Genomic DNA, 27892 nt, shown 5'->3' with positions numbered 1-27892 from the left:
GCTCTCTGAAGGGGCTGGCACTAGATCTGGGTATCACATCAAAGTCAGGTGTGGTAAGGAGGTGGGAAAGCATGTGTGTTGAGGGACGGATGGGAGGCATGAGGGCAGAAGGACAGGGTTAGACCAGGGACTTCTGACGAAGGACTAATGGGAAGTCAGATTTGAAAGATGAAGAAAATCATGAGAAGCCCTAATGGTAGAATAAAGAACTTGAAGCTTTGATTTTATTCTGCAGATAGTGAGAAACTACTGAGAGTTTTTGGGTAAGAGTTTTAGAATAACTCTTGTGATTGGAATGTGCAAAATAATTTGAATGGAGAAGAGGAAAAAAAAGGCAAGGAAGCCAGTTTCAGATCAACATATGGCAGGATTTGATAACTTTTAGTTTTTCTTCTCTCCATTTTTTTTCCCTAAAAGAACTGGATTACAGACATTTCCCTTAACCTCCCATTGAAATTTAAAGAAAAAGATAAAAGTTTTGGTTGCTGTGATAGGGGCTTGGGATTTATAAAACCATTAAGATTACTGTAAATCAGTAAGCCAGAAGCAAGAGCTTGAAGAGACTGGCCAGAGAGCAGCATGATGCAGGGAAGTGCTCCAGGCAGACTAGAAAGAGATTCTCTTGGGTTGCAGGTGAAGCTGGGTTTGTAGGACCCAGAACGGCGGGACCTTAGCCTTGCTCCCTGGAAGCACCTGAGGAGGGAACACGACCCTAGAGAAGACTGGCCACAGGACGCAAGTAGGAGAGAGGACCCAAGGCTGGAGGATTCAGGGCCTCACAAGAATCCTGTGAGTCAAGCATGAAGAACAGGCACTCAGTCCCTGTACCTGAAGGGACAGTTCAAATGATGGGACAGTGGGTGTCTAGCGATAGCCAGCAACTCAAAGCCCTCCCTAATCTCATGGCAAAACATAAGACCCTGGAACCACGATTCAAATGGGAAGATGAGAAATAGGTGAGGTTAAATTTCCCACCAGTCAGATGGAATAGGAGAATATAATTGGAGTGTATCCTTATTTAAGATTATAAATAAATGTGATACTTCCCCCACACATGAATTTATAAACTGAGAATCATACCTGCTATAAGCATTGCAGTTCAAGTGTGAAGGGATGACACCTAGATTAGAATGACTGCAATGAAAAGACAAAGACATAAAAGTCCTAGAGATATTATGCAGGAATAAAGAACAAGACTTGATCTGACCAGAATCTACAGAAAATCCCAGGGCACATTGAGAATGCAGGAAGTTTCTCCTTGCCTCTGTCACTCTCTACCCTTAGGCATTCCTATAGGAGACTCAAGTAAATGCTTTATGACTTAGTCTTAGCATCCATAAATTATGATGAAATGCAATTTAAAAAAGCTTTGTGCTCTCCCAAGGCTGTATGTTAGCGCAAGGGTAAGAAAAAAAATATGAGATTTAGTCACTGAGTTTCCACTTTGTGTGACATATGATGGGCGCCAGCAATACCTAGATTGATATAACTCTGTTCTTATCTCTGAGGTTCTCACAATCTAGCGGAAGGGATGGACATGCTTTCCGTTGCGCATGTCATAGCAGAACTGGATAAATGCTCTAGAAGCCTCAAGTGACAAGCTCTGCTTCAGGAAGCCAGAGAAGGCTTTACAGAGAGGTGAGATTTAAGTGGGTTTTCCAGGATGAGTAGGAGCTCAACATTTTGATAAGGAAAAGAAGAGCATTCCAGGTAGTAGAAACATATACAAAAGGCATGGAGGCATAAAGAAATAGGGAGCTTGCAGTGGGGACAGGTGAGAAGGGATAAAAAAGAACTCGGACGAATGAGCCCCCCAGTATTTTCACAAGATTAATTCAATTACAAGGATCACATAAGTCATTTTGCAAATTCATTGGTACCTTAGGACCCATTTCTAAGTCTCAGAGTGAGACTCACAGGGTAAGTGGGATTATCACATCAAAAGAAGAAAATTCAATTGCATTAAGCAAAAATGATGTTCTGCCTAGAATTGGACCCTACAATCTTTAACCAAGGGTATGCTACCCACATGATGGACACAGGAGGGGAAGCTATTAACATATTCAGTCCAAAAGGACTTGTGAGATACACCAAGGAGAGCCACATGCCATCTGGTGTATGGGGCTGAGGTGGATAAAGGGATATAGACATGTAACTACCTGTAGAGAACCTAACAGAGACCAAGCTTCATTTTTCTCTTTGAAGACTTTTTTTTTTTTTAAGTTTCTATTTATTTATTTGACAGAGAGAGAAAGAAAAAGAGCACAAGCAGGGGGAGCAGCAGAGGGAGAGGGAGGAGCAGACTCCCCGCTGAGCAAGGAGCCCGACACGGGGCTCCATCTCAGGATCCCCAGATCATGACCTGAGCCTAAAGCAGACACTTAACCAACTGAGCCACTCAGGCACCTCTCTCTGAAGACTTCTCACCAAAATTGCTAGCATGTTTTCCTTCCTCATTAATACCCAACCTCATAACCTTCATCTACCACATGAGCAACTTGTAGAGAAAACACTTCAGTTTAATATCCGGATTCCAGGAGTCTGGATAAAGCCTGGGAACTTAGAGGGGCACAGCTTCAAGCTTTCTGTCTTGGGGGTCAGTACACTTTAGGCTCTACTCCTTTCCCATCTTTGGCCCTGAAGAGAAAGCCAATGTTAAAGAGGGCTATGCTTGCCTACCATCCACGGTAACTTCACGTGAAACACAGCACAAGAAGAAAACAACCCCCCCGCCCCCCGCCGAGAACTTCACAGAGTTTTTTCCTAATAATGTGTCTGAAGATTTATTGAAACATCTGAATCTCATTTTCAGCACATTAAAGATCTGGATTGCAAATGAACAGGTAATATATTTTGTGATGTTTTTCTGATAGAATTCAGGAATAAGAAGAGATATTATTATTGACAGATTTTTTGAGACTGAAGGGAGGATCTTCGAGAACTGACTTCAACTAAAAAAAGAAAGGTAACCTGGTTTTACCCTTCCAATAAAAAGTGCATTTGATTTTGAAAAACAATCATCGAGCCTCACATTTTTGTGTTTAACAACCACCTTGAAATTGGTCTCCCTCAGAGGACAGCATGATTCTGGGCTACCTCAGCATGAATGATTTATGACATTCATGAACTTGGCAACTACATCAGTTTTTCTAAACCTGGCACCCAACACCACCTGCATGTTAAGTGAAGATTTATGATTTATAAAACTTACCTCTTTATGCAGAGGTACATGAATTGTCTTATTGCGCAGTCTATAACTCCCAAGACAGATAAGGAGGTAGCTATGTCACAGAATTTATGGCTCCCTCCTACTAAAGCTGAAGTTTTGAAGAAAAACTAAAAAAAATAACCGGCCCCTTGGAGAAAAATAGCTTTAGCTAACCATCACACCCCCAAATGATGAACTGGCCCTAGCTTACCACTCTATCTTACAGGAACAAAGAGGCTAACAGTGAAAGTCCCTTTAATCACAGCACTGAACTATGTCTACATTTTGAACACTGCACTAATGGACAGAACCTAAATGACTCTTTGGAAATATCAAGCACTCTGTCAGCCTAATTCTTCCCCAGCTTGGTGTCTGAGATCTCTTGCCGAGATTTGGTGAGAAGCCTCAATAGCCCACCCAAACCCACAGACATGGACTTCAAAGAAGAGAATTCAATACCTTGGTGTGCCCAGTGGCTGCCTGCCTGCACCTACAAAGTGAAGAAAATCAAATGTTGGTGCAGGTTCTGAAATGCAGCTTGTTTTCAGAAATATTTTAGAAGTGTAGCAAATCTCCCCCCACATCCTGCAAAAAAGTGGGAGCACAAAGGATTCAGTGGCATAAACTTATGAATCTCAGGAAAGAATAAGATTATATAGACAGCCATTAAAAATGACAAGTATATGGGACCAGGATGACAAGCAGGTATCGTTAGCCAAGATAAGCATAAAAAGCAGAATACAAAAATGGTAAGCATACGTGCTGACAGGAAAAAGGCAAAGTGATGGGGAAAATGGTGTTTCCAGCTTAAAGATTTTCTATAGTATAAAGTGAAGTGAAAAACAATGAAATTCTAAGCAATGCATTTTCAAATATCCCCACCAATCAGGAAATAGAGACATATACATGGCTGCTAAATGCCCTGTATACAAGAAGTACTCTGTCCCTCTCTCCTCTGCAGAGCTCTCTCAACAGTGTTCTACCCTTCCTGGCCTCTGAGAGTAGAGAACACCAGCACTCAAATCCCAGAGGAAACAGAAGCAAGCTGAAAATGTGAAGAGCCTCCAAGTAGGGGTAAGAAAATTACTTGGAAAAAAGGAACGTGGGGAACCCATTTCCAACTTTAATAGTTATTAAGCCACTTCATTTTTGAAATGTGCTTGGGATTTGTCCAGTTCTAACTTGGGATTTGTCCAGTTCTAATACCACCTTATGTCTGCTCGTCCCAATGCAGTTGTTCTAACTCACGGAAACAATACTCTTCACACAAAATGGTGCCCTACGGTAAGAGACCAGTATCAAAGAACCACAAATGCATCAGTTAAAGTAAAGCCTCTTTGACCACTGGGAGTGTATCCAAGAGCAGAGGAGATGCACACCAAAGAACTGCATTTGAGCTCAGAGCTCAGTTAACACTTCTCATTAAGCTACCGGTAGACACTTCACTACTCAGACACAGGTGCCGTTCTCCAGAGCTTGGAGCACTGGTGGCCTGATCCACAGCCTCTGAAAGTTAGCCTTGCATTTTGCCAGGCTCAGAAACAGTTTGTTAGGGACACCCAGGTAGCTCAGTCAGTTAAGCATCTGCCTTTGGCTCAGGTCATGATCCCAGGGCCCTGCGAGTTCCTGCATTGGGCTCCTTGCTCAGCAGGCAGCCTGCTTCTCCCTCTGCCTCTGTCTGCAGCTCCTCCTGCTTGTGCTCTCCCTCCCCCTCTGTCAAATAAATAAAATCTTAAAAAAGAAAAGAAACAGTTTGTTACTCTATGGTGGAAGACAGGTGTTCATGCGACCCATAGCAGCTACCCATAGCATAGGTGCTCATAGATTCTCCTTTTCCCTAAACAAAGGGTCACAGGGCTCCTCCTAGGGAACCAACTTGTTTTACATCATGTCACACACACAGTCACCACCCCCACCCCACCTCAACAGCTGGTTAAATAAAACAAGGAATTGGCACCTAAACCAAATGTCTCTGAACTGACTTAGCGACCCTTGAGACAATTTGGCACTTTTCTGTGCCTTTGCACAATAAAGGTACTCCCTACAAATGGTGTACTTCAAGCCACGAGGAAAGGTAGCCGGGACGGTGGAAGCAGCCCCAGGGATACACTGGGGTACAGGAAGAAAATATTCACATGTATTTATGTATTTTTTCTTTTCTGCTTTTATTTTGTATTTGATAGATGTTTAATAATAATAGTACTATATGTATATGTTTACAAAGACATAAATATACACATAATGTAGGTATGTGCTCAAATATTTTTTTAAAAAGATTTTATTTATTTGACAGAGAGAGACACAGCCAGTGAGAGAGGGAACACAAGCAGGGGGAGTGGGAGAGGAAGAAGCAGGGGGCTTCCTCCCAGGTTTCTTCCCAGGAACCTGGGATCACGCCCTGGGCCGAAGGCAGACGCTTAACAACTGAGCCACCCAGGCGCCCCTGTGCTCAAATATTTTTTTAAAAAGACTTTATTTATTTGACAAAGAGAGAGAGAGAGAGCACAAGCAGGGGGGGGAGAAGCAGGCAGAGGGAAAGGGGAGAAGCAGGCTCCCCACTGAGCAGGACCCTGGGATCATGACCTGAGCCAAACGCAGACGCTTAGCCGACTGAGCCACCCAGGCGCCCCTCAAATATGTTTCTTTTTTTTTTTTTTTTAAGATTTTATTTATTTATGTGACAGAGAGACAGCCAGCGAGAGAGGGAACACAGCAGGGGGAGTGGGAGAGGAAGAAGCAGGCTCCCAGAGGAGGAGCCTGATGTGGGACTCGATCCCGGAACGCCGGGATCACGCCCTGAGCTGAAGGCAGACGCTTTAACGACTGCGCTACCCAGGCGCCCCCTCAAATATGTTTCTAATAGGAATGTGTGACACAAAAGTTTGGAGACCAGAGGACACCATGGTGCCTGGGGTGTGGTCTTTAAACTCCACCCTATCCCCATCAGAATCCCCTGTGGAACCTACACACGCAGATTCCTGGAGCCACCTCAGACCTATAAGACCTGAATCTCTAGGAGTGGAATGCTTAGAGCTTCCCAGTCTGATGCCTTCTAAAGTTTGGGAACTAACACAATAGAAAAATTAAAGAAGTAGGCATAAAGAAGCTGAGCTACGGAAAGGGCAGAATCAGTGCAGATGGGAACATAAGAAGCCCATTCCTTAAAGGAAGACCAATAAATGGTTGCTATAGGTCAGGTCCTACTGGGGCCTGACCAAGGGAGAGCAGCCACCCTCCTTCTTCTTCCAGAACTCTGGTTCTTTTTTTTTTTTTTTTAAATTAATTATTTATTTATTTGACAGAGATAGAGACAGCCAGCGAGAGAGAGAACACAAGCAGGGGGAGTGAGACAGGAAGAAGCAGGCTCCTACTGGAGGAGCCTGATGTGGGGCTCGATCCCATAGCGCCGGGATCACGCCCTGAGCCGAAGGCAGACGCTTAACTGCTGTGCCACCCAGGCGTCCCCCAGAACTCTGGTTCTGTGGATACTGAAACAATGCCTATCCTTCCCCCAACTAGCCTTCAGTGAAACCTTCATCACCTAAGGAAACCTGAGCGCTTCATCTCCTGATGGCTGGGGATCGGGGGTAGGGAAACAACAGCCTCTCTATATTACATATAGAGCCTGTAATCCAGGCAAAAGGAAAACATAGTGGACATAATTTCACTAATTATGTCCTTCAAGGAATGAGGATGAGACACGAGAATGTATGAGCCATAGTTGTCTACGAGCATTTGAAAAAGGGCCGGTACTGATTGAACATTTAATTTGAAATCATGTGGGTGATTGCAGGGAGAGGGGCAGCGGGATAGAGAGAATCTTAAGCAGGCTCCATGCCCAACACAGAGCTGGATCTCACAACCCTGAGATCATGACCTGAACTGAAATCAAAAGCTGGATGTTTAACAGACTGAGCCACCCAGGTGCCCCTCATGTGGGTGATTTCTAAAAAGCATACCAAGTAAAAAGGGAGCCTATAGAGCTGAAGCTAACATTGTCCCTGTGACCTCAGGCAACTCACTTATTCTTTCTGTTCTTCGTCTATTAAATGAAAAGTTAGACTTTAAATGGTATCTTAAGGTCCTTTCTCTGTTTCTAGAACCCAAGTTCAGATTCAACTTTTAGCTCAGGGTTCCTTCCACTATACCATGATGATTAAGAATAAATTAAAATTCTGGCCCTTTAAACTAGAAGCTCCTATAGTCTCAAAAATTAACTGTTAAATTGATCTTCGCAAAGAGTAAATCTCTGCTTTTGCTGGCTCTTCCCCCACATCCCAGAGAGGGACTTCAAACATTGGTTCTTCATCTGTCTAAAAGCCCACTGTTTTCCAAACCTGAATGAAAATACAGAGTGAGGTTGACTGATTTTTACCCTGTGCAATGAGACTTCAGTATCAATGGAATGTAAATGTCCTTATCTAATCAAAGTGACATCTTATTTTGATTTACTGCTGCCTTACTTTTCTTTCCTCTATTTCTCTTTTTGGAAGAGGGCAGGTTGGTGGGTTACCCAGCATTCGAAATAAAATGAAACCTACAAATTGTCACCACCTGTGGGGACAGAGACATTACCTGACATAATACTTCCTACGCTTCACTGGGGCAGGCTCTGTTGAATCAAACTTGAGTGTTGTGACACCATGTAATATACTCCACTATAGTGTAGCTAATGCCAACATGGAGATGTGGGAACTGGCGCATGAAATCTGCTGCAGGTACATGAAAAATTCCAAGGAGAACAAAAGTGAACAAAAAATTCCAAGGAGAACAAAAGTGACAAAAGTGACAAGGAGAACAAAAGTGATAAAAGTATGCCACATTTTTATTTCATGAAGATGGAAGGTGCCACAGCAGGATATTCATCTTTGGGAAAAGTGAATAAAACGTCATCTGAGTCACCAGTTTAAAGACACTTTGCTTTAAAAATATAAACTTGATTCTATGAGTTCTATTACAGATTGAACTTTATAGTTGTTCTGCAACCTAAACTGCAACTGAAACATAAAAATTTCTTTAACTATTTCTAACTTTTATTCCACTGCCTAAAATAACCACTGTTAATAATGAATTAGGCCAGTATTATAAAACTCAAGTTCTCTATATATGTAGAGGTAAAAGATGACACCCATTTTGGCAGCTGGGCCTAGTGGTTCACAGCAAAGGTTCTGGAGTCAGACAATCTGGCTCCAAATTCTGGCTTTACCATTCAATTTCTATGTGAGCCATATAACACATCAACCACTCTAAACCTCAGTTTCCCTATCTGCAAAATGGGAATACTGGTAATATTTTACTCGAAACCACTGTGGTAAGGGTTCATTACACAATGTATATAAAGCATTTAGGATAGTATGTGGCATTTAAGTAAACATTTAACAAGCATTAGTGATTACTAACTAATAACGATTTCTATTAATTGCTGGGAGTTAAATATTTAAAAATCAAAACTAGTCACAGACCTGTACCTCGAAACAAATAATACATGTTAACTAATTGCATTTAAATTTAAAAATACAAAAATACAAAAATAAATAAATAAATTGAAACTAATTTCCAGTCTTCAAATATGCTAAAATACCAATTAGAATACAATTTAAAATATAGTATGCACAGATATTGGACAGCTGCCTATTCTGTCTGGTAAACATCTACCCACATGCAAATTATGTACTAGCTCCTTTCACTTTCCTGTGTGACACTGAGATGACAACAGAGAAGTGAAATACAGTACTGAGCCGTATGGTGAAGAATTATAACCACCTGGCTGTGGATCTAACTGTCCATTCTTACTCATTTGCACCCTATTTCTTTTCAGACTCAGGCTCATCTCTTCAAACCTTCAGGCTGTAGGCCATGTTAATTTGCAAAGCAGTCCAGAAACCCGTCCTTCACACTGGCAAATAGAATACAGCCCCACTCTTCAGGCTCTAGCTTTGAATTATCTGGAGCTCACCACATCCCCCTTGTGGTCATGGCGAGAATTTGCCAGGCTCTTGGGGAAAACAACCAGGAACCTCCCTATCATCCACAGAATCATAGTCTCAGACACCCTGTAGCTAACACCATTTGATTCCAGGATTCTTTTGATTAATACTTTGCGGATTTCAGGTGTATACAACAAGCAAAAAACCCAAAACTCTTAAGAAAACCAGTTGAGAAAAGAAGGAACTGAGAATATAGGCAACCAATTATTCCACTCGAACTCCTCCCTCCCTGTCATACACAACACAAGGATATAAAATTATCCATTTCTACTTTGCTTCGGTGTTTAATACTACTTGTCGTTCCTCTTTACCTTCTTTTCCATCAGCACATTGTCTCAAAATATAAATCTCTACAAATAGGGGTCATTAGCCTATAACTTTGATGGCCTCCTAAAAGTCTACCTCTGAGGGAATTTAAAAAACAAGAGAAATGAAAGAGTATTAAGCAGACTAATAAGAATAATAACATAAGAGATAGACTTAGGTAAGAGTATAGGGTGCCTTTTTTTTTTTAGACAGTTTCATCTACAACCAATGTTATGTTTGACATTTCTGCTTATTTTCTTACTCCCACTTCCATCCTCCTCAGAATGTAAACTCTTTAGTTACCGTCTTTCCCTCCCAAACTTCCCGACATTTCCTTCAGAATTCCTCACACAGTCGTGATCACTTAAAAGGGAAGCATCTTTCTCTTCCAAAATAGGACATTAAGGATAAGTTTTTTCACCTTCAAAATCAAGCACAATCTGTCATCTCATCAGTGAATTCACGTTTTGCTTTCACTGTATTCCCACCACCTAAACCCGTGTCTGACACATAGTAGGCACTCCAGTACGTATGTTTCATCATTGAATTCTCTCTCTCTCTGAAAAACCGAAAGTGGTGACACAGCCTCTGCCCCTGGAAACCAGCACGTTTGAGATGGGCCGGCAGAGCTTCAGGGAGGCCCAGCAGAGCGGCGGCGGGGTGACTAAGAGCCTCAAGTATTTTTTCTCTTGAGGGTCTGCACGATAATTAGCCTAGCTCAAGCCAACACACTGTATGAAGGAAAGGCTGCTTTAGTAGTTCGAACCCAGAGATCCCTGTGGTATACAGCACGAATTCGTCTGAGGTCTGCACATCCAGGTGCAGTTCAAATTACCGCAACATGCAACCAAAAAACCGAACGGACAGAGCAGAGCAACAACCGTTTTGAGCCAGGGATTTTCACTGAACAAAGGCCCAGAGTAAGATGGCGCCCCTCTCCAGAAATTGGAGCGAGGAAAACGTCAACGCTCGTGGACGGTGCACGCGCCAGGGTTCGCCCCGGGCTACACGCGGGCCAAACTCACGTGCGCTGGGGCATCCAATGAGTGCTGTAGTTAGACTCCACCCCGGGTTTCCGCCGCTCCCCATGCACATGCGCCTTATGCGCGCAGCAGGATGCCAGCTGCGCAGGCGCAGCAGGCCCCTCCTCCCGCGCAACTGACGCAAGGACTCTGTAATCGGTTCGTAATTTATCCGTGTGACCTTGAGTCTTTCCTGCCTCCGAGGACCGGGGCTGTCCAAAGTTATGCCTTTATACCTTTGTTAGCCCCCTTGCCATTCACTGAGCCCAGATCCGTTGCAGCCGGAACGAAAAGACATGCTTTTCCCAGCCATCATGCCGCGATGCCTATTAGCCATATGGCCTAACTCTGGGAGTGGCTGTCAAGTAGTCTCTGGTCAGGCAGCGCGGGCGGCGCCTCCGCGGAAGAGTGGTCCTCCAGGCCGCAGCAACTAACCCCCGCCCCCCCACCCCACGTGGTTGGAGGTTTCCAGAAGCGTTACCGCCGCCGCTCCGCGCAGCTCTTGGCTTTCCGAGCGCGTTTGCCGCTTCATACTTCCACCATCTAGCCGCCATGATAAGTGCCAGCCGAGCCGCGGCAGCTCGTCTTGTCGGCGCAGCAGCCTCCCGGGGCCCCACAGCCGCCCGCCACAAGGTAAGGAACGGCTGGGCCTTCTCCGAGGGGCTCACGGCCTTGACCTCATGCGGCAGGCCTCGCCCTTCAGACACAGAATTCTCCCGCACAGGTCAGGATGGAAAGAAGATAACCAGTCTTCATTAATCAGTGCTGCCGTTGCAAGGCCTAATTCTGCTTCCATATCTCGGGCCCTGCTGAGTCACACCTCTTGCGAATATATAGTTTTATTCTAGGAGGTAGCGGATCGTGGTCCTGACAGTCCGTTCAGTGGCCGATGGCACGGTTTTGTTCTTGGGGGTGAGGGACACAGTTATAGTTGGGGGGGAACCGCTATTGTAGGTTTCATTTAAATCTACAAGTCGAAGGGCAACTCTTCTCTAAAATAACAGTGTGTTCGAAGACCCCATTATTAGGGTGAAGAGAAAGAAGAAGAGTGTCATAGTAAAGTGAAAGTCAAGCACAGATTTTTAAGGAACATTTGTAGTTCTCCCAGAATCTTTGGCGTAAGATTGTCCTTTCTTGTTACTTCAGAAGAAATAAGCAGATCGGGAAATAGCCATGGAGTAGTTACTCATTATCCTGTAATACCGAACATATCTTTGGATAACAGGACCTGTGTTTCTCTGCACTCCACGTGGGGTTAAAAAAAAGCATGGAAGAATCTTGCCTGAGATAGGTTTAATCCTAGTTGGAAGCCACTTCCGAAATTTTTCTCTAAACTGACTCCCCAAGGTTGCCAGTCCTAGTCCCCTTAAGATGTTAGCTTGGCTAGGTTGGAAAATGTCTCTGAATGATTTAGATTTGCAGCTGAGAGCACACCTAGTAGGGTTTAGTTACCTGTACACTGCTGCTGAGTATGAAATTGAGAAGTATTGGAGTAGTATTTTGTAAGGCAGTGATTCTCAGCCCGGGACAGTTTTGCCTCCAGAGGGGATATCTGGTAATGTCTAGAGATAATTTGTTAAAACTTGGGGGACCTACTGGCTTCTAGCAGTAGAGGCCTAGGATGCTGTTAAACATCCTACAGTGCACAGAACAGCTGCCCACAACAAAGATTTAGTTCAAAAATCAGTACTGCTAAGGTTGAGAAACCTTGTTGTAATGTAATTAAAGACGATTTTATATTTTTTCCCATCTTATTTGGAAAATTCGTATTCAGTTTAATTTGTCTGCTATTTAAGTACCATAGTACCTCTTACATATAGGATTTTATCTTTTGGGTTGGTACAGTTACCAGAATGAATGTTCAGACTTTGTGTTCTTCAGAAGAATAATGGGAACAGGCTCAACTTTTCATGTTTATTGATGCATTCTTTTTTTTTTTTTTTTTTTTTTTTTTTTTTTTTTTTTTTTTTTTTTTAGGATGGCTGGAATGGCCTTAGTCATGAGGCTTTTAGAATTGTTTCAAGGCGGGACTATGCGTAAGTGTAACTTCGTTTTCTTTGAGATAATATATACTAAACCCTAGAGTAGTGGTCTCTAAACTTGTGATTAACTCTTCCATGAAGAAAAAAGTGACACATCTGTTTTAATTTATAGGTTATTTAATGCACAACTATTTCCACAATATCAAGTGTTCTTTTCTTATGTATTCCTGCAGCCATTCTGGAGACCACTATTAAGGTAACAGTAACCATAGCATTATTTTAAATGTCTTTCAGATCAGAAGCAATCAAGGGAGCAGTTGTTGGTATTGATTTGGGTACTACCAACTCCTGTGTGGCAGTTATGGAAGGTAAACAAGCAAAGGTGAGCATGTTTGGAAGTTCTGGATCATATAATAGTAGTTAATACCCAGTCTGGAATTCTGTGCCCTTTGGCCTAGATAATGGATATTTAAAAAATTGTTTTTAAGCTCTTGCGATTCTTTCGAGGTGAACCTTTGTGCTTAACTGCAAGGTGCTGTAAAATGAATGGATTTGACTTCCTAGGATTTAAGTGTGTCCTCGCATAGAGGCAGGGCTGTTAAGTTACCATTAGGAGCAATTGGGATGACTTGCTCTGTGGATTATTTCTATCATTTGAGTCATTTATTTCTGTAAGTCTGTTGAACCATGGTTGGAGGTGCAGGAAGAGTTTAGAAGCAAGTGAAGCTCCATATAACATGTAGGCTGCATCTTAGGAGCTCTTGCTCTGATACAGGCTGTTCCTCTGAAGGATCTCCTTGGTTTGTTCATAAAAGCTTTATTCCCACTGGGTTCTTCTCAAGATGCAGAGCACCTGGGATTCCTGAATTGTTATTTTGGCAATTTCTTTTTTAAATGCCTGAAACTTGTAGCCTACATGAAAAAATTTAGAAGTTGATTTATTTATTTTTTTTAAGATTTTATTTATTTGACAGTATAAGCGGGGGAACAGCAGAGGGAGTGGGAGCAGACTCCCCACTGAGCAGGGAGCCAAACATGGGCCTTGGTCCCAGGACCCCAGGATCATGACCTGAGCCAAAGGCAGATGCTTACCAGGCACCCCTGGAAGTAGATTTAATTCCCCATACTGACAGAAAGAGTACGTTGTCCCATTATCTTTGTATGAAAGACCTGATTTATATTTATTTTTCCATTTTTCTGTTTTTAGTTATAACTTGCTTCAAAGTAAAGGACTAGAAATACTTTAGGGGCGCCTGGGTTAAGTGTCCAACTCTTGATTTCGGCTCAGGTCATGGTATCAGGGTTTCGAGATCAAGCCCCGCATCAGTTTCTGCACTCAGCTGTGTATCTGTTTCTCTCTCAAATAAATAAAATCTTTTTTAAAAAAGTAAATAAAAATACTTTAAACCTGTACCTCAGATGGTACTGTATCAGCATTCACAGAGCAGAAAAGCATGCCCATTAGTACTGTTCTTGAGCATTTGTTTTGTGATTTGGCAGCTGCTTTATGTCTTAAAATGATTTTTAAAAAAAACCTGGTGGTGACTGGAACCTCATTCTCGGTCTTAACTTTGGGAGTTTTAGGTACTAGAGAATGCTGAAGGTGCCAGAACCACCCCTTCAGTTGTGGCCTTTACAGCAGATGGTGAGCGACTCGTTGGCATGCCAGCCAAGCGACAGGCTGTCACCAACCCAAACAACACATTCTATGCCACCAAGCGTCTCATTGGCCGGCGATATGATGACCCTGAAGTACAGAAAGATATGTAAGTAATAGGAATAGCATAGTAACTTCCAGAGGCCACACAAAAGAATCTTTTCAGCAAGATTCTTAGAGTATCTTACCTTAGTAATTTTATACATTGTCTGTGGGGGCATGCCCTGCGCCTGCCAAAAGGGTATCTCCTTCAAAAAAAATTCTTCTGGGGGCGCCTGGGTGGCACAGCGGTTAAGCGTCTGCCTTCGGCTCAGGGTGTGATCCCGGCGTTATGGGATCGAGCCCCGCATCAGGCTCCTCCGCTATGAGCCTGCTTCTTCCTCTCCCACTCCCCCTGCTTGTGTTCCCTCTCTCGCTGGCTGTCTCTATCTCTGTCGTATAAATAAATAAAATCTTTTAAAAAAAATTTTTCTGCCTTTACATAATAGGTCTTTGCTATATGGACCACGTAAATTGGTGTTAAACTTACAAGGTAGATAGTATCATGTGCTGATGAGCTAGGTTTTCAAAGGTTGTCCATGTTATGACACATATCAGTACTTTATTCATTTTTATGCCTAGATAGTACTTCGTTGTATGAATATATGGTTGACCCTTAACACTGGATTGTGGTGCCAACCCTTCATGCAGTTGAACATCTGTGTATAAATTTTGACTACCCAAAAAGTTAGCTACAAATAGCCTACTGTTGACAGAACCCTTACTGATAACATACGCAATTACACCCATTTTGTATGTTATAAGGTACATTAGAGTAAAAAAAAAAGTTAAAAAGTCATAAGAAAGAGGAAGTATCTTTGTAGCACTGTATTTACCCAAAAATACCCACATATAAGTGGACCAGTGCATTTAGAACCCATGTTAAGGGTCAGCCGTATACTACATTTTGTTTATCCATTTGTCAGTTAATGGGCATCTGGGGGCTATTAAGAATACTGCCATAGAGGTGCCTGGCTGGCTCAGTCAAAAGAACATGCGGCTCTTGATCTCTTGGGGTCTTGGGTTCAAACTCCTTTTCGGGTGTAGAGGTTATTAAAAATAAACTTGAAAGAAAAAATACTGAGAAGCATTTGTGTACAGGTTTTTGTAGGATGTCTGTTTTCATTTCTCTCTGGTAGATACTTAGTAATGGACTTGCTGGGTCATTGGTAACTCTCTAACCATTTCCAAAGCAGGGGTACAAATCTTATGATTGCTTTCTAAAAGTTTTCATTAAATGGATTCCTGAAGTTTTCATTTGTTGGCAATGGAGCTCTTGGGATGGACGATGGGCACTCTCATGGTAGGTTCCACTGGCACATTTTTTCAAATATAATTTCTGTGTTTTTCAGCAAAAATGTGCCCTTTAAAATTGTCCGTGCCTCCAATGGAGATGCCTGGGTTGAAGCTCATGGAAAACTCTATTCTCCAAGTCAGATTGGAGCATTTGTGTTGATGAAGATGAAAGAGACTGCAGGTGAGAAGGTTTAGTTCCTACCTGGGACAGTTTGAAGAACTGATGGTTCCTCACTTACATACCCTGGTGTCCCATGGAGGCGTCTGTGGTTTTATACAGGAAAGCTAGACATGGAAGAACTGTTAATCCTTACACATTCCCTACATAATGAATTTGTCTTCAAAGTTTTCCTAATGGTGGTTTATCTTTTCCAGTATAGAGGGGTGGTACTCTGTATTGAAAGCTGAAAGACTACATAATAATTTTTGGGCTCTGTTGAGTAAAACTTAGAACTTCCCATTTGGAGAAACCGGTGGCTATTTTAACTCTGACAATAAGTCATTGTAGCTGGTGCATCTTCACTATAATGTTAAAGGTGAAATCTTGGGTTTTCAACCACTGTCTTTAATTGGGAGTGTTTTCTACAAGGTCTTGGGTCACATGCAAAGAAGAAACATGAGTGTTGTCTGTGGCTCCAAGAGGATGATACAGAATGTTAGCCTACCTGAGTAATTCTGTTAACTATTTCATTTGACAGTCTCATGATTGTTCTTCATTCTTCAATTCTTTTCCAGAAAATTACTTGGGTCATACAGCAAAAAATGCTGTGATCACTGTTCCGGCTTATTTCAATGACTCTCAGAGACAGGTGAGTTCAGTTGGTATTTTTATTCAGGAAATTAATGGTACTTAGGACACAGGGTGGAAAATGCTTTTTTCTTTTCCTTTAGGCCACTAAGGATGCTGGCCAGATATCTGGACTAAATGTGCTTCGGGTAATTAATGAACCCACAGCTGCTGCTCTGGCCTATGGTCTAGACAAATCGGAAGACAAAATGTAAGTTTCTGCAGTAAACTCCACCTAGATTTGTGAGACTCAGTTCATGGAACCATGAAAGTACTGGGCTGTGGTCATTTATTTATTTCTACTTGGTATGCATATTGGCAAGTCTTTATTCAAAAGAGTCGTTGGGGAGCATCTGACTGGCCCAGACCATACGACTCTTGATCTCAGGATTGTGGAGTTCAAGCCCAACTTTTTTGTGGAGACTGCCTTTTTTTTTTTTTTTTTTAAAGAGTGATTGAGTCCTGTCAGTTTTGCTTTTAGAAATGTATTTCAGCTGTGTATTTACAAATAGCTATTACGGCCACATATTAACACACTGTCATTTAGGCAGTTATCCAATTTCATTATTGTACTTCAGGGGTAATCATCAAGTTTATGTTCATTTGGTTATTAAAATTTATACCCTTGCGGCAGGTATTATTTCTTAAGGTCTTCTTTTTTTTCTCTCTAGCATTGCTGTATATGATTTAGGTGGTGGAACTTTTGATATTTCTATCCTGGAAATTCAGAAAGGTGTATTTGAGGTGAAGTCCACCAATGGAGATACGTTCTTAGGTGGTGAAGACTTTGACCAGGCCTTGCTACGACACATTGTGAAGGAGTTCAAAAGAGAGGTTGGTTACCAGTATAGTTAATAAGTAGATATTGGGATGTTGAGAATTTCTTTTTTTTTTTTTTTTTTTTTTTTTAAGATTTTTAAAATTTATTTGACAGAGAGAGACAGCCAGGGAGAGGGAACACAAGCAGGGGGAGTGGGAGAGGAAGAAGCAGGCTCCCAGCGGAGGAGCCTGATGCGGGGATCAATCCCAGAACGCTGGGATCACGCCCTGAGCCAAAGGCAGACGCTTAACAACTGTGCCACCCAGGCACCCCGAGAATTTATTCAGATGGCTCTTTGCTTTGTTGATGATTTTTTTTGCCCTTAATAGAACACTGAAATAATTGCATTTCAGTTTCACAGGTAAGCTATATTGTAGCTTCAGCTTGGGAATAAACAGATTAAAAAGGATATGGTACTCTTTATATATTGGCAAAGGAATTTTGGGAACTCCTATTTTGAGCCAGAACTCAGTGGTTGGAAAGAACTGAGATGGTTCAGCCTTCTCACTCCAGGCACAGATAGCCTTTACAGAACAAGGTTTCTTTTCCTTACAGATTTTTAAGGGCAGTAAATGATTCATGCTTGTTTATAAAGGTATGGCTCTGTTTTATGTCGTTAAATGTTATCACTGTATCTTAAAATAGTATTCATCACCTCACTAATGCTAGTATTGTATGTTTTCATTTTGTAGACAGGGGTTGATTTAACCAAAGACAACATGGCGCTTCAGAGGGTTCGGGAAGCTGCTGAGAAGGCTAAGTGTGAACTCTCCTCATCTGTGCAGGTGGGATGCGGACAAATTCAGCCTTAGTTTATTTGAGTAGCGCGTTCTAATTAGCGTGAAGTCCATCTAATCTTTTTACACTTTGCTGGTTGGTGGTAAAAGCCTTTCCGTGAACAAAGGACCAGTACTTTTTTAAGGATAAGCTGGAATTTGTTAACCACCCAAATAAGAGGTTCTGTATACCAGAGCCAAAAAGTAATGAAGATCTGAATGCCACTGAATACATTTTATTTGCTTTAAAGGTACTGATTTTAATATCTAGACTAGTAGCATACAAGATTAGAATCGATAGCCTGAACTAATAGGAGCCTCTGTCTTCATTTAAGACACCTCTTCATGTGAGTCTGTAATTGTCTCATTTAATTATTTGGATCAGCAATCCAGAAAGTGAGCTATATGAAACCGGGCTGAAAGCTGGGGTATATACATTTGTGTACATTTCTTTCTGTTAGCAACACAGTTGCTTGGCACCTGTTGAAGGGGTTGGCCTGTGTTGTTCCAGTCCTGAGAGGTGAAGCTTTACTTTGCTTTAACCACTCAGAATAGAACTATATAAAGTGTGTTAGTTCTGGGTCCGAGAGGGAACAAGATGGAAGACAGGAGATGTTTCTGGGATCTCAGGTGGCAGCAGGAAAGCCAGAGCCTGTGACTACTTTTAGTTGTTAATTTGATCATACACTCTGGGTTATCCAGTGTGGGAAAACCTGGATTTTTTTTTTTTCCCAGACCTGTATTTTTAAAAAGATTTTGAAGTAGCTGTGAGGAGTGACAAAGTTATACAGAGTCATCCATGATGATGGTGTTGCTTTGTCCCTGTTATTATACAGAGTGGCAGAATTTTGCAACATATGATGGTTAGGACTAGATTTGAAATATTTGACACTGCCAGAAAATGACTTAAAATTCTTCCCAGGAGTTTGACACTTTTTGGAGGGAGAGGTTGGTTGGTTTTACCATGATTCATATTAATAGGCATTTGGATTGTTTTCTAGCATGTCGCTGATAAAGTTTGTTGAGCATCCTTGTACATAATGTTTGTGCGTGTGTAATAAATCTGTAGAATAAATTCCTAGAAGAATACCTTCATGGGATTTACAATGTGGTTTAGAGATTTTTTTCTTAGCTTTTTTTTAAAGATTTACCTATTTTAGAGAGAGCATGGGTGGGGGGGGGGGCAGAGGGGGAGAGAGGATCCCAGCCAAGCAGATTCCCCGCTGCGTGCAAGGCCCAGTGCAGGGCTCCATTCTATGACTGAGATCACGAGCCGCCAAAATCAAGAGTCGGATGCTCAACCAGCTGAGCCACCCAGGCGCCCTGAAAAGACAGATTTTAATTAGGATATCATATTAATAACTGTCAAGCCAGAAGTAATATGATAGGTTAAAAGTGGCCCTGTAGACAGAGTGCTGGGATTCAAGTCCTTTTCCATCACTTAATAGCTGTGTGGCCTTAATAAATTATTTAACATTTGTTTAATTATTTATAAAATGAGGATAATAGTTCTTTCTCCCTTAAGAGTTGTGAGGATTCCTAAATTGATACATGGTTAGGACATGTCTTAAATAATACTCTAAAGTAAGTTATTGGGGCGCATGGTTGGCTCAGTCAGTTAAAAGCGTCTGCCTTCAGCTCAGGTCACAATACCAGGGTCCTGGGATCAAGCCCCGCATCGGGCTCCCTGCTCAGCAGGGAGTTTGCTTCTCCCTCTCCCCTTGCTTGTAAGTGCACACAAGCACGTTCTCGCTCTCAAATCTTTTTTAAAAATTTTAAAAAATAAGATGTTAATGTGGTAAAAGAGCAAAGTTAGGTTTATAATTGCAAGAGAAACCTGACAGGTGTTTGAGCTAACAAGGAGAGCTTCTGGAAGAGGAGTTGATCAGAGAAAAATAAAAGGTCAAGTAAATACAAGGCTCTGGGGTGAAGACCTGAGAGAGAGCTAGTGTGTTTGAGAGCAGACACGCAGGGAAAGTGGAATATGAGAATAGACGCTTTACAGATTTGGGATTTGGGTCTATCCTGACAAGAGTGGGTATCAGCCAGTGAAAACTTTGAGTAATCTCTGCACCCGACATGGGGCTCAAACTCATGACCCCGAGATCAAGAGTCGCATGCTCTGGCGCCCCAGTGAAAACTTAATTTAGGGGCAATATGGTCAGATGGGGCTTATGAAAAGTGCTCTGGCAGAAGTGGAATGGAGATTTATTTTGGGTTAGGAGGGGTCCTGTGGCAGAGGCAGCCTGAGGGGAAGTGGAACAATGTTGGGAGGCTGTTGTGGACTTGGACTAGAGTGTGATAGAGATATTTTGTTGAATTTGAGAGAGAAGGGACAAAACTTAGTCACAAACTGGTTTTAGAGTGTGAGTCCTGGAGTAGTTCAGATTGTCATTAGCATATAGCAGATAGAACTACATTAATACAGGATGTCCATGTGAAGGTTTTTTAAATTAAATTTTAGAATTCTATTTGTCAGTTGTACTGCCTGTATTTCAAGTGCTGAGCTGTGTGTGGCTAGTGGCTACTGAATTGAACAGCACAAATACAGAACATTGCCACAGAAAGTTCTTTTGGATTGCAGTGGTTTAGCTTATTAAATTCTATTTTCTGATTTGGTTTATTAACATTTTGCAAAGAAAGAAGGAAATTGTCCATGGTGTTCTTTAAAGCAGTACTCCGTATCAGTGTTCTAGAGAAGGTGTGTTTTAAGTCTATTTATTAAGCATTTAAATGGCTGCGGTAGTTTACCTGATAAGAGATGGTTAAGGATTTGTTCCCTCTCAGTTTCCTGTTGGCCTTGCTTTGATGTGAAATTGGAGGGGAGATAGAAAGTAATTTTGTTCCTGAGGGTCTACCTTGGGACATGTGTTTCAGCATGTTTAGTGAGTTTTGTTAGTCTAAATATCCTGAATCCAGGCCTTATTAGGATTTGGGGTTTATTAAATAATGGCTGTTAACTGGTACGGCTGTAGCAGTGTTTGCTGCTTACCATGAATGTGATGGCAGCAAAGTCAGTCCTTGGAGTTACCTTCAGCATTTCTGTTGTAGCTTTCTTACCATCTTCCTGAAACTTAGAAAGCCCTGGCTTGGGGCAGGTTATTTGGTTCAAAGCATGTCTTTGACTTTATTGTGTGTGTGTAGTGTTTTTTTGAAAACTTTGTGTCCAAAAACAGTAGTGTGACTCTTAATGTATGTTCAGTGGGAGGACAGTTCTTCATGTCCTGAATGGGGATTTTCCCTGCTATTATATTCTTCGTTGTTGATAATGTTCTAAATTTTTTGCCTCTGCGAAGAGAAGAGGTTGAGTCTTCAAGCACATTGTTTTAGGTGGCCATTCATTTAATGTGGGTCTCACTCTCCCTGTAGCTTTGAAAGTCTTCCTAACGTGGGAGTATGGTCTTACTTTAATTGAAATAATAAACATCACCACTGTTGCTCTCCCTGCTTCCTTTGCAGACCGACATTAATTTGCCATATCTTACGATGGATGCTTCTGGACCCAAGCATTTGAATATGAAGCTGACCCGGGCTCAGTTTGAAGGGATTGTCACTGATCTAATCAGGAGAACCATTGCCCCATGCCAAAAAGCCATGCAAGATGCAGAAGTCAGCAAGAGTGACATCGGAGAAGTGATTCTTGTTGGTGGTATGACTAGGATGCCCAAGGTATGGACCCATGGAATCCTTGGCATGGAAAAGCAGAAAGGGAAAGCACGTAATGTTTTCTCTGGACAGATGGTTTCTGTATGGACAGGAATATGTGGCGTTTCTGCCACAGTGACCTGAAAGGGGGATGGGTTTTTTTGCTCTCACTAGAGTTCTTTTTTAGCTTCTTTTTAAAATTAAAAGGTATCAGAAAAAGGGTTGGGAAGGGCAGAGTGTCTTTGGGGTGGTAGCGTGGAGGATCCTGAACTTCATTCTTGGGAGTATTTTTATGAATGAAACAAAGTTTGAGATCAGAGATAGCTTAAAACCTTAGTCCATGTCCAGCCTCCAGAGGCAGTTTTGGACAGGAGTGTCTTTGCACCATGGTGTTTGGGGTTTCTGACTGCATCTCTTCAACAGAGATTTGTGCAGTGATGCATTTTATTTATCAACACATCATTCTGATAAGACAGGTGTGTGGAAAACTAATGACTGAGCACAGAACCTGTTGAAGATGCAATTCTTCATCTTGTTGTATATGTTGAATAGAATTTTCTTGGGTTTTGATAGTAATTTTTCCTTGAGAGTTCGTGGGCTTAGGAGAATATGCACAGAGTAAACAGGGAGAAAAAGCAGCTTTGGACCAGGAAGAGATCTTTAGGTTAACAGATTATCCCAGATGCCATTTAAGTAGCACTTTTTCGTAGAATTAGTAAAGTAAGCAGGAAGAACATGCCTCACATTAGCACCAGGGTTGAATTACTGAATTACCAGTGCTGTTTTTAAGTTGGTTTTTAGTTGATCTATAGAAGAGGAGTTGGGCTATATCTAAATCCTGGTGTCTTACACCCTCTGTTCATTCTTTTTTTTCCTCTTTTTTGAGGGGGGAGTGGTGTTGTCTTTTAAGTAGACTCCATGCCTTTGTGTGGAGCCCAACACCGGGCTTGAACTCATGCTCCTAAGCTCAAGACTTGTGCTGAGATCAAGAGTTGGATGCTTAACCAACTGAGCCACCCAGGCACCCGTGCACCCTTTACTACCTTTTTTTTTTTTTAAAGATTGTATTTATTTATTTGAGAGAATGAGCACATGAGCTGGGGGAGGAACAAAGGGAGAAGGACAAGCATACTGTGCTCAGTGCAGAGCCCAATGCAGCTGATACCAGAACCAAGAGTGAGGAAATCAAGAGTCCGACGCTCAACCGACTGTGCCATCCAGGCACCCCTTTACCCTCTGTTTCTAATTTAATGTGTTGTATGGGAAACCCAATAACAAAGCTTAGGCAGGTTTTTCTTTTATCATAAAAGGGCTATGAATGATAGTCAAATATTTGAGCATTACCCATTTGACAAATTTAGGTCATTAAGGAAAACTCAGATATGAAATAGTAACTTGAATGAATATTCTTGGATCGGAAGCAGCTTGTCCTGAGATTTGCTGTGGTTTTGGGACACTTTTCCCTTCTTGGGTAGTTGCCCTTAGTAGTTAGTGACAGGTGGTGGGGTTTTTTTTTTTTTTTTTTTTTTTTTTTATGGCTCAGGTTCAGCAGACTGTACAGGATCTCTTTGGTCGAGCCCCAAGCAAAGCTGTCAATCCTGATGAGGCTGTGGCCATCGGAGCTGCCATTCAAGGAGGCGTGTTAGCTGGTGATGTCACAGATGTGCTGCTCCTGGATGTCACTCCCCTGTCTCTGGGTATTGAGACTCTGGGAGGTGTTTTTACCAAACTTATCAACAGAAATACCACTATTCCAACCAAGAAAAGCCAGGTAAGAGTCACCTACTCCTCCCATTATCACAGATACACTAGGGTCTGTGAGGGATGTGATTATATTCCCTTTTGTGAGCTTTTCCTATTAAACTTCGCTTTTTGTCTCAGGAGTTCATACAAGTCAGGTCGACTGTGGGTGCTAAGAATCTTGTTTTGTTCTCTTTCTTTGTTGTCGTTCCTGAAAAAGTTCTCTTCCTGTCAGCTAGCAGTGATGATTGGAGGGAAGGTATCAATAGTCTCCTTCACAGGATTAAAATAACTACAAAAAGAACCTCATCATTTGGGATTAAATTCCCTGTACTCTTCTCTTCTGAAAGGAAGTAATAAAAAAAGGACCTGGCTAAGATTAGGGGAGTGTACTTGTTCTATGGGTGAATGATGGGGTTCCTTAGATACCAAGCAGCGGGGCACTTGGACAATGGCTCGCTCAGTCTTCGGTTAAGAATTATTTCTCGCCTTTCCCGATTTTGACGTTTTTCTGAAAAGCTGTTAATACCTAATGGATGTTGCTGTTTGTTCAGTGATGTATTGCAAACACATCACTCGAAAGAGAACTATGGTGACTTCCCATGACTGAGCATAAAATACGTGACATGTCTCTGACCTGTTTCTTCAGATGAACGTGTTTCAACATCTCATTTTTTTTAGTGCCTCCTTTTGAGGTCTTATTTGCTAATGCTGCATCTTTGTATAGTGCATTTGCTTAGCTGAAACAATAGCTATTGTATACCCTTTGACTGTGCTAATCCTACTCCTGTTCCTTGCAAAGACATAAGCCTTTGTTCTGAACATCGTGTGCATTGGGACTCTGAAGTGTTGAGATGTGAATTTCTTTCTTTGGCTTACACTTTGTATAAGGGAAGTGGCCTAATCAGACTGCCAACCCAGGAAGTTTCTTTCTCCGTAGGTGTTTTCTACAGCTGCTGATGGTCAGACTCAAGTGGAGATTAAAGTGTGTCAGGGTGAGAGAGAGATGGCTGGAGACAACAAACTTCTTGGACAGTTTACTTTGGTAGGTATCAGGAATCCTGGATACTGTACTTGTCATTCCTTTTACAGTTAGACTATTTTAATCTTTAATGATAGTATCAAAAACTGCTACAACACAGGGACCTAGTCTTTGTTACCTTAGTTCAGTGTACAGATTTGGCAGCTGGATACCCATGGCTTGAATTTTTACCTGAAAGTCTTGCTTATTCCTGATGCCTTAGGAGCTTCATTAAGAAGTTGATAAATACAAGAACCAGAAAAATATTCCGTAACAATGTTAATTAGGAAAAATTCCCAGTTACTTTTTTAAGACCTTTGATACTGGTCCTACTCAGCATTGTTTTGGTTCTTAGTGAGATTAACAGTGATGGAGACTTTCCCTCTCATTCACTGGGTCCTCAGGTACATAAAGCCATTATGGTTACTTGCTGTAGTGAACCTTTACTGGCACGAGCCCTTTTTCAGGTAGCAATGCAACTACTATCTTTATTATAAATTTATGTTTTTCCACATTTTAATTAAGTGTTGTTTGTTCCTCCCAGTAACAAATTAACTTGTTTACCCAGAAGACAGTAAAGGTTTGGAAGTATAGGTTTGGAAATGGAACACTGGACCTCTTATGAGAGGAGCTTAACTCTGTGTATTTATTTATTTTAGATTGGAATTCCCCCAGCCCCTCGTGGAGTCCCTCAGATTGAAGTTACATTTGACATTGATGCCAATGGGATTGTACATGTTTCAGCCAAAGACAAGGGTACAGGACGTGAGCAACAGAGTAAGTGCTCTTATTTATCAGACTGTAAGAGTGAGGTGAAAGACCTTGACATTCCCGTTTGAGAACTAGACCTTCTAGGTTATGCATAGCTTTACCCCCAGCCTTACAGGAGGATGAGTCCTCTTTGCCCTTTTCTCCTTGGTTGGCAGAATCACATTAACAGGTGTGGTGTTTATTACCCAAAATGGGCAAGCACTGGGGTTCTGAATTATTGAAGTTTTGGTAGGCAGGCAGGTCAGGTGGTATGTGTATTTCAGACCCTTTGTTTCCTTCTCTTTATTATAGGACAACAGGGTATTCCTCTTGTTTATACTGCACATTAAAATTTGTTACTCTGAACAGATGCATTCTTTATAGAGTAAGCAGCAGATAATTTTACCTGGAAAGTAACAGGATGCCTTTTTTCTTTCTCACTACAGTTGTGATCCAGTCTTCCGGTGGGTTAAGCAAAGATGATATTGAAAACATGGTTAAAAATGCAGAAAAGTATGCCGAGGAAGACCGGCGAAAGAAGGTAAATACTTCCTGCTTCTGCAGCTAGGAGGTGAAAGTGGGAGTTTGGACATGTATCATTGATCTTCTAATCTTCCTTTGAATCTATCCTTCTTCCCTCTTTGCGCATAACGAAAGCCTTTCTTTCTTACAGTTTTTCCATATCAGAATTCTTAAGTTCTGCAATCCAGCTAAAATCACTTCTAGATATCCTAAATTACTTTAGACCACAGTAATTTGTTTTTACTCTGTAAAAACTATAGGCGTCACTTAGCATGTTGTCTGGCTTGATGGGGACATTCAACCAACTGGTTGATTGGGAAGTCTTCATACTAAATTTCTAATTTCTCTTAGGAACGAGTTGAAGCTGTTAATATGGCTGAAGGAATCATTCATGACACAGAAACAAAAATGGAAGAATTCAAGGACCAGTTGCCTGCTGATGAAGTGAGTCCTCTTTTAAAATGGTTAATGAAGTTAGGCATTGTCACTAGTATCAGTGAAGTTTGTCTTTCTTCCTTTCCTTTTCTTTCCCTTTGCTTATTTATTTGAGAGAAGCGAGAGAGAGCCAGCACAAGTAGGGGGCGGGGGGGAAGAACAGAGGGAAAGGGAAAAGCAGACTCCCCACTGAGCAAGGAGCCCGATGTGGAACTCAGCCCAGGGACCCTGGGGCCATGACCTGAGCCAAAGGCAGATGCTTAGCTGACTGAGCCACCTAAGCGCTCCTGAAGTTTTTCTGTGTGGGTCTTGATAGGAATTCAGTGGTATTTTTTGTTCTCAGAGGCTTTTTATTTCCAATTTTCACACAAACTTTCATTTGGGGCCATTTTATATAAAGAAGGAAATGGAGATAAAATTCTAAAGACGAGTTCTGTCAGTGATAGGAATTTCTTTCTTAATGTTTCTGAGTATTACTGCTAGATAAAATGGAATAAGAAATCCAGAAAAATAGTTTGGTTTTGTTTTTAAGTGCAACAAGCTAAAAGAAGAAATTTCCAAAATGAGGGAACTTCTGGCTCGAAAAGACAGTGAAACAGGAGAAAACATAAGGCAGGCAGCATCTTCCCTTCAGCAAGCATCACTGAAGCTCTTCGAAATGGCATACAAAAAGGTACAGGGGCTGAAGGGCATTTTGCTCAGAATTTGCCCCTAACTTGATCTTAATAGAACTGCTGTTGATTACTCTATCACTGATGGCACTCCACATGGCCATTTATAGAACTGGGGGTACTGGAATTGGAAATACTCTTTCTGCTTTCTTGACTCTGCGCTGGGAGGGAGGGTGATAGCAATCAAAGGGAGGGACACACAGAAACCACCAGTAATGTACAAGCCAGGGGTGGGGGGAGTGGAATAGCCTGGATATGCCTCCTCCGTATTTTAGTTTATCAGAGTGCAAACTGTTAGCCTTAACATTAAATGAGCTGTTCTGAAATATTTTCTTAACAGATGGCATCTGAGCGAGAAGGCTCTGGAAGTTCTGGCACTGGGGAACAAAAGGAAGATCAAAAGGAGGAAAAACAGTAATAACAATAAACTTTGGAGTCGAAATATGACGCTTGGGAGCGAAGGGACTTCCTGAGCAGAAATGGGCAAACTTCAGTCTTTTACTGTGTTTTTGCAGTATTCTATATATAATTTCCTTAATATGTAAATTTAGTGACAATTAGCTAATGATCATTTAATGAGAATTTCAACCATACAAAGTTCATAGTACTCTGTCATTTTTCAGCTGCATGTAAAGGGCAGGGGGGGAAGATGATTTATTGATCATTATTAAAACAATGTTTTGTGCTTCAGTAGCTGTATTTTCAAGAGGTGAAACCATCTTTAAACGTAATAATGAAGGTAGTCAGCCATAGACCTGGAATGAGATCATATGGGGATGAGATCCTTCCAGTTCACTGAGATCTATACCAGCCTGTGTGTACAAGGGATTCTTCAACTAAAGCCTTGCAAGGCAAGCCAGCTGTGCCATGTTGGGAGGTAGGGCAGGAATAGCTAGATCAATAGAAACAGCTGTTAGGTACAGCTTTCAAATAAGGTAATAGGGCTCCCTAACTTTCCTAAGACCTATTTTTCTAGCTACCTTCTGGCCTGTGTCTGGCACTTGTGTCCTTATTGATCGCCTTTTTTTTTTTTTTTTTTTTTTTGATCCATTCTGGGGTTTTTCGTTTTGTTTTTTAATAAATATGAAAAGCATCTTGATCTCTTATATTTGAGGAGTGAAGCTCAGAGATTTAGCTTCAAGAATAGGACATGAATCATACTTCCCAATTCCATAACCTAAAAAGCCATTCAGGTAGAATACATGATTTTCTAACACTGGTTCAGAAT

General features: G+C 41.6%; 2 protein-coding genes and 2 non-coding genes across 4 annotated transcripts in view; 3 read left to right on the top strand and 1 right to left on the bottom strand.

Annotated features, from left to right (window-relative positions):
• CTNNA1 (catenin alpha 1) overlaps window positions 1–10659 on the bottom strand; it is a 300857-nt gene extending 290198 nt beyond the window's left edge. Inside the window, exon 1 of the mRNA XM_044387443.3 lies at window positions 10527–10659. Within this exon, the coding sequence (XP_044243378.2) occupies window positions 10527–10596 (70 nt within the window). The 5' untranslated portion in view covers window positions 10597–10659. The remainder of the gene's footprint in view (window positions 1–10526) is intronic.
• A 279-nt stretch (window positions 10660–10938) lies between these two features.
• On the top strand, window positions 10939–27354 carry HSPA9 (heat shock protein family A (Hsp70) member 9). The gene is made up of 17 exons (XM_026508085.4): window positions 10939–11156; window positions 12501–12559; window positions 12800–12887; window positions 14090–14271; window positions 15554–15678; window positions 16233–16306; window positions 16389–16495; window positions 16956–17118; window positions 17797–17889; window positions 21340–21549; window positions 23069–23296; window positions 24206–24310; window positions 24946–25063; window positions 25483–25577; window positions 25910–26002; window positions 26526–26666; window positions 27005–27354. Exons 1-17 carry the CDS (start codon window positions 11076–11078, stop codon window positions 27080–27082), a joined length of 2040 nt encoding a protein of 679 aa, XP_026363870.1. The 5' UTR covers window positions 10939–11075; the 3' UTR covers window positions 27083–27354.
• On the top strand, window positions 21955–22029 carry LOC113261969 (small nucleolar RNA SNORD63). The gene has a single exon (XR_003318573.1). It is a non-coding gene; the product is annotated as a small nucleolar RNA SNORD63 (small nucleolar RNA).
• On the top strand, window positions 23814–23880 carry LOC113261970 (small nucleolar RNA SNORD63). The gene has a single exon (XR_003318574.1). It is a non-coding gene; the product is annotated as a small nucleolar RNA SNORD63 (small nucleolar RNA).
• Window positions 27355–27892: the final 538 nt, after the last annotated feature.

This window comes from Ursus arctos, unplaced genomic scaffold, assembly GCF_023065955.2.
Source record: "Ursus arctos isolate Adak ecotype North America unplaced genomic scaffold, UrsArc2.0 scaffold_5, whole genome shotgun sequence".
NCBI lineage: Eukaryota > Metazoa > Chordata > Mammalia > Carnivora > Ursidae > Ursus > Ursus arctos.
Note: the sequence above shows the minus strand (reverse complement) of the source record. Positions and strands in the feature narration are given on the sequence as shown.

Bases quoted from the DNA above. Each gene is read 5' to 3' on its own strand.
- HSPA9 (XM_026508085.4), top strand. From the start codon at position 11,076: ATGATAAGTGCCAGCCGAGCCGCGGCAGCTCGTCTTGTCGGCGCAGCA. The intron at 24,311-24,945 runs GTAGGTATCAGG...TATTTATTTTAG, and splicing joins TTCTTGGACAGTTTACTTTG to ATTGGAATTCCCCCAGCCCC. The intron at 26,667-27,004 runs GTACAGGGGCTG...TTTTCTTAACAG, and splicing joins TCGAAATGGCATACAAAAAG to ATGGCATCTGAGCGAGAAGG.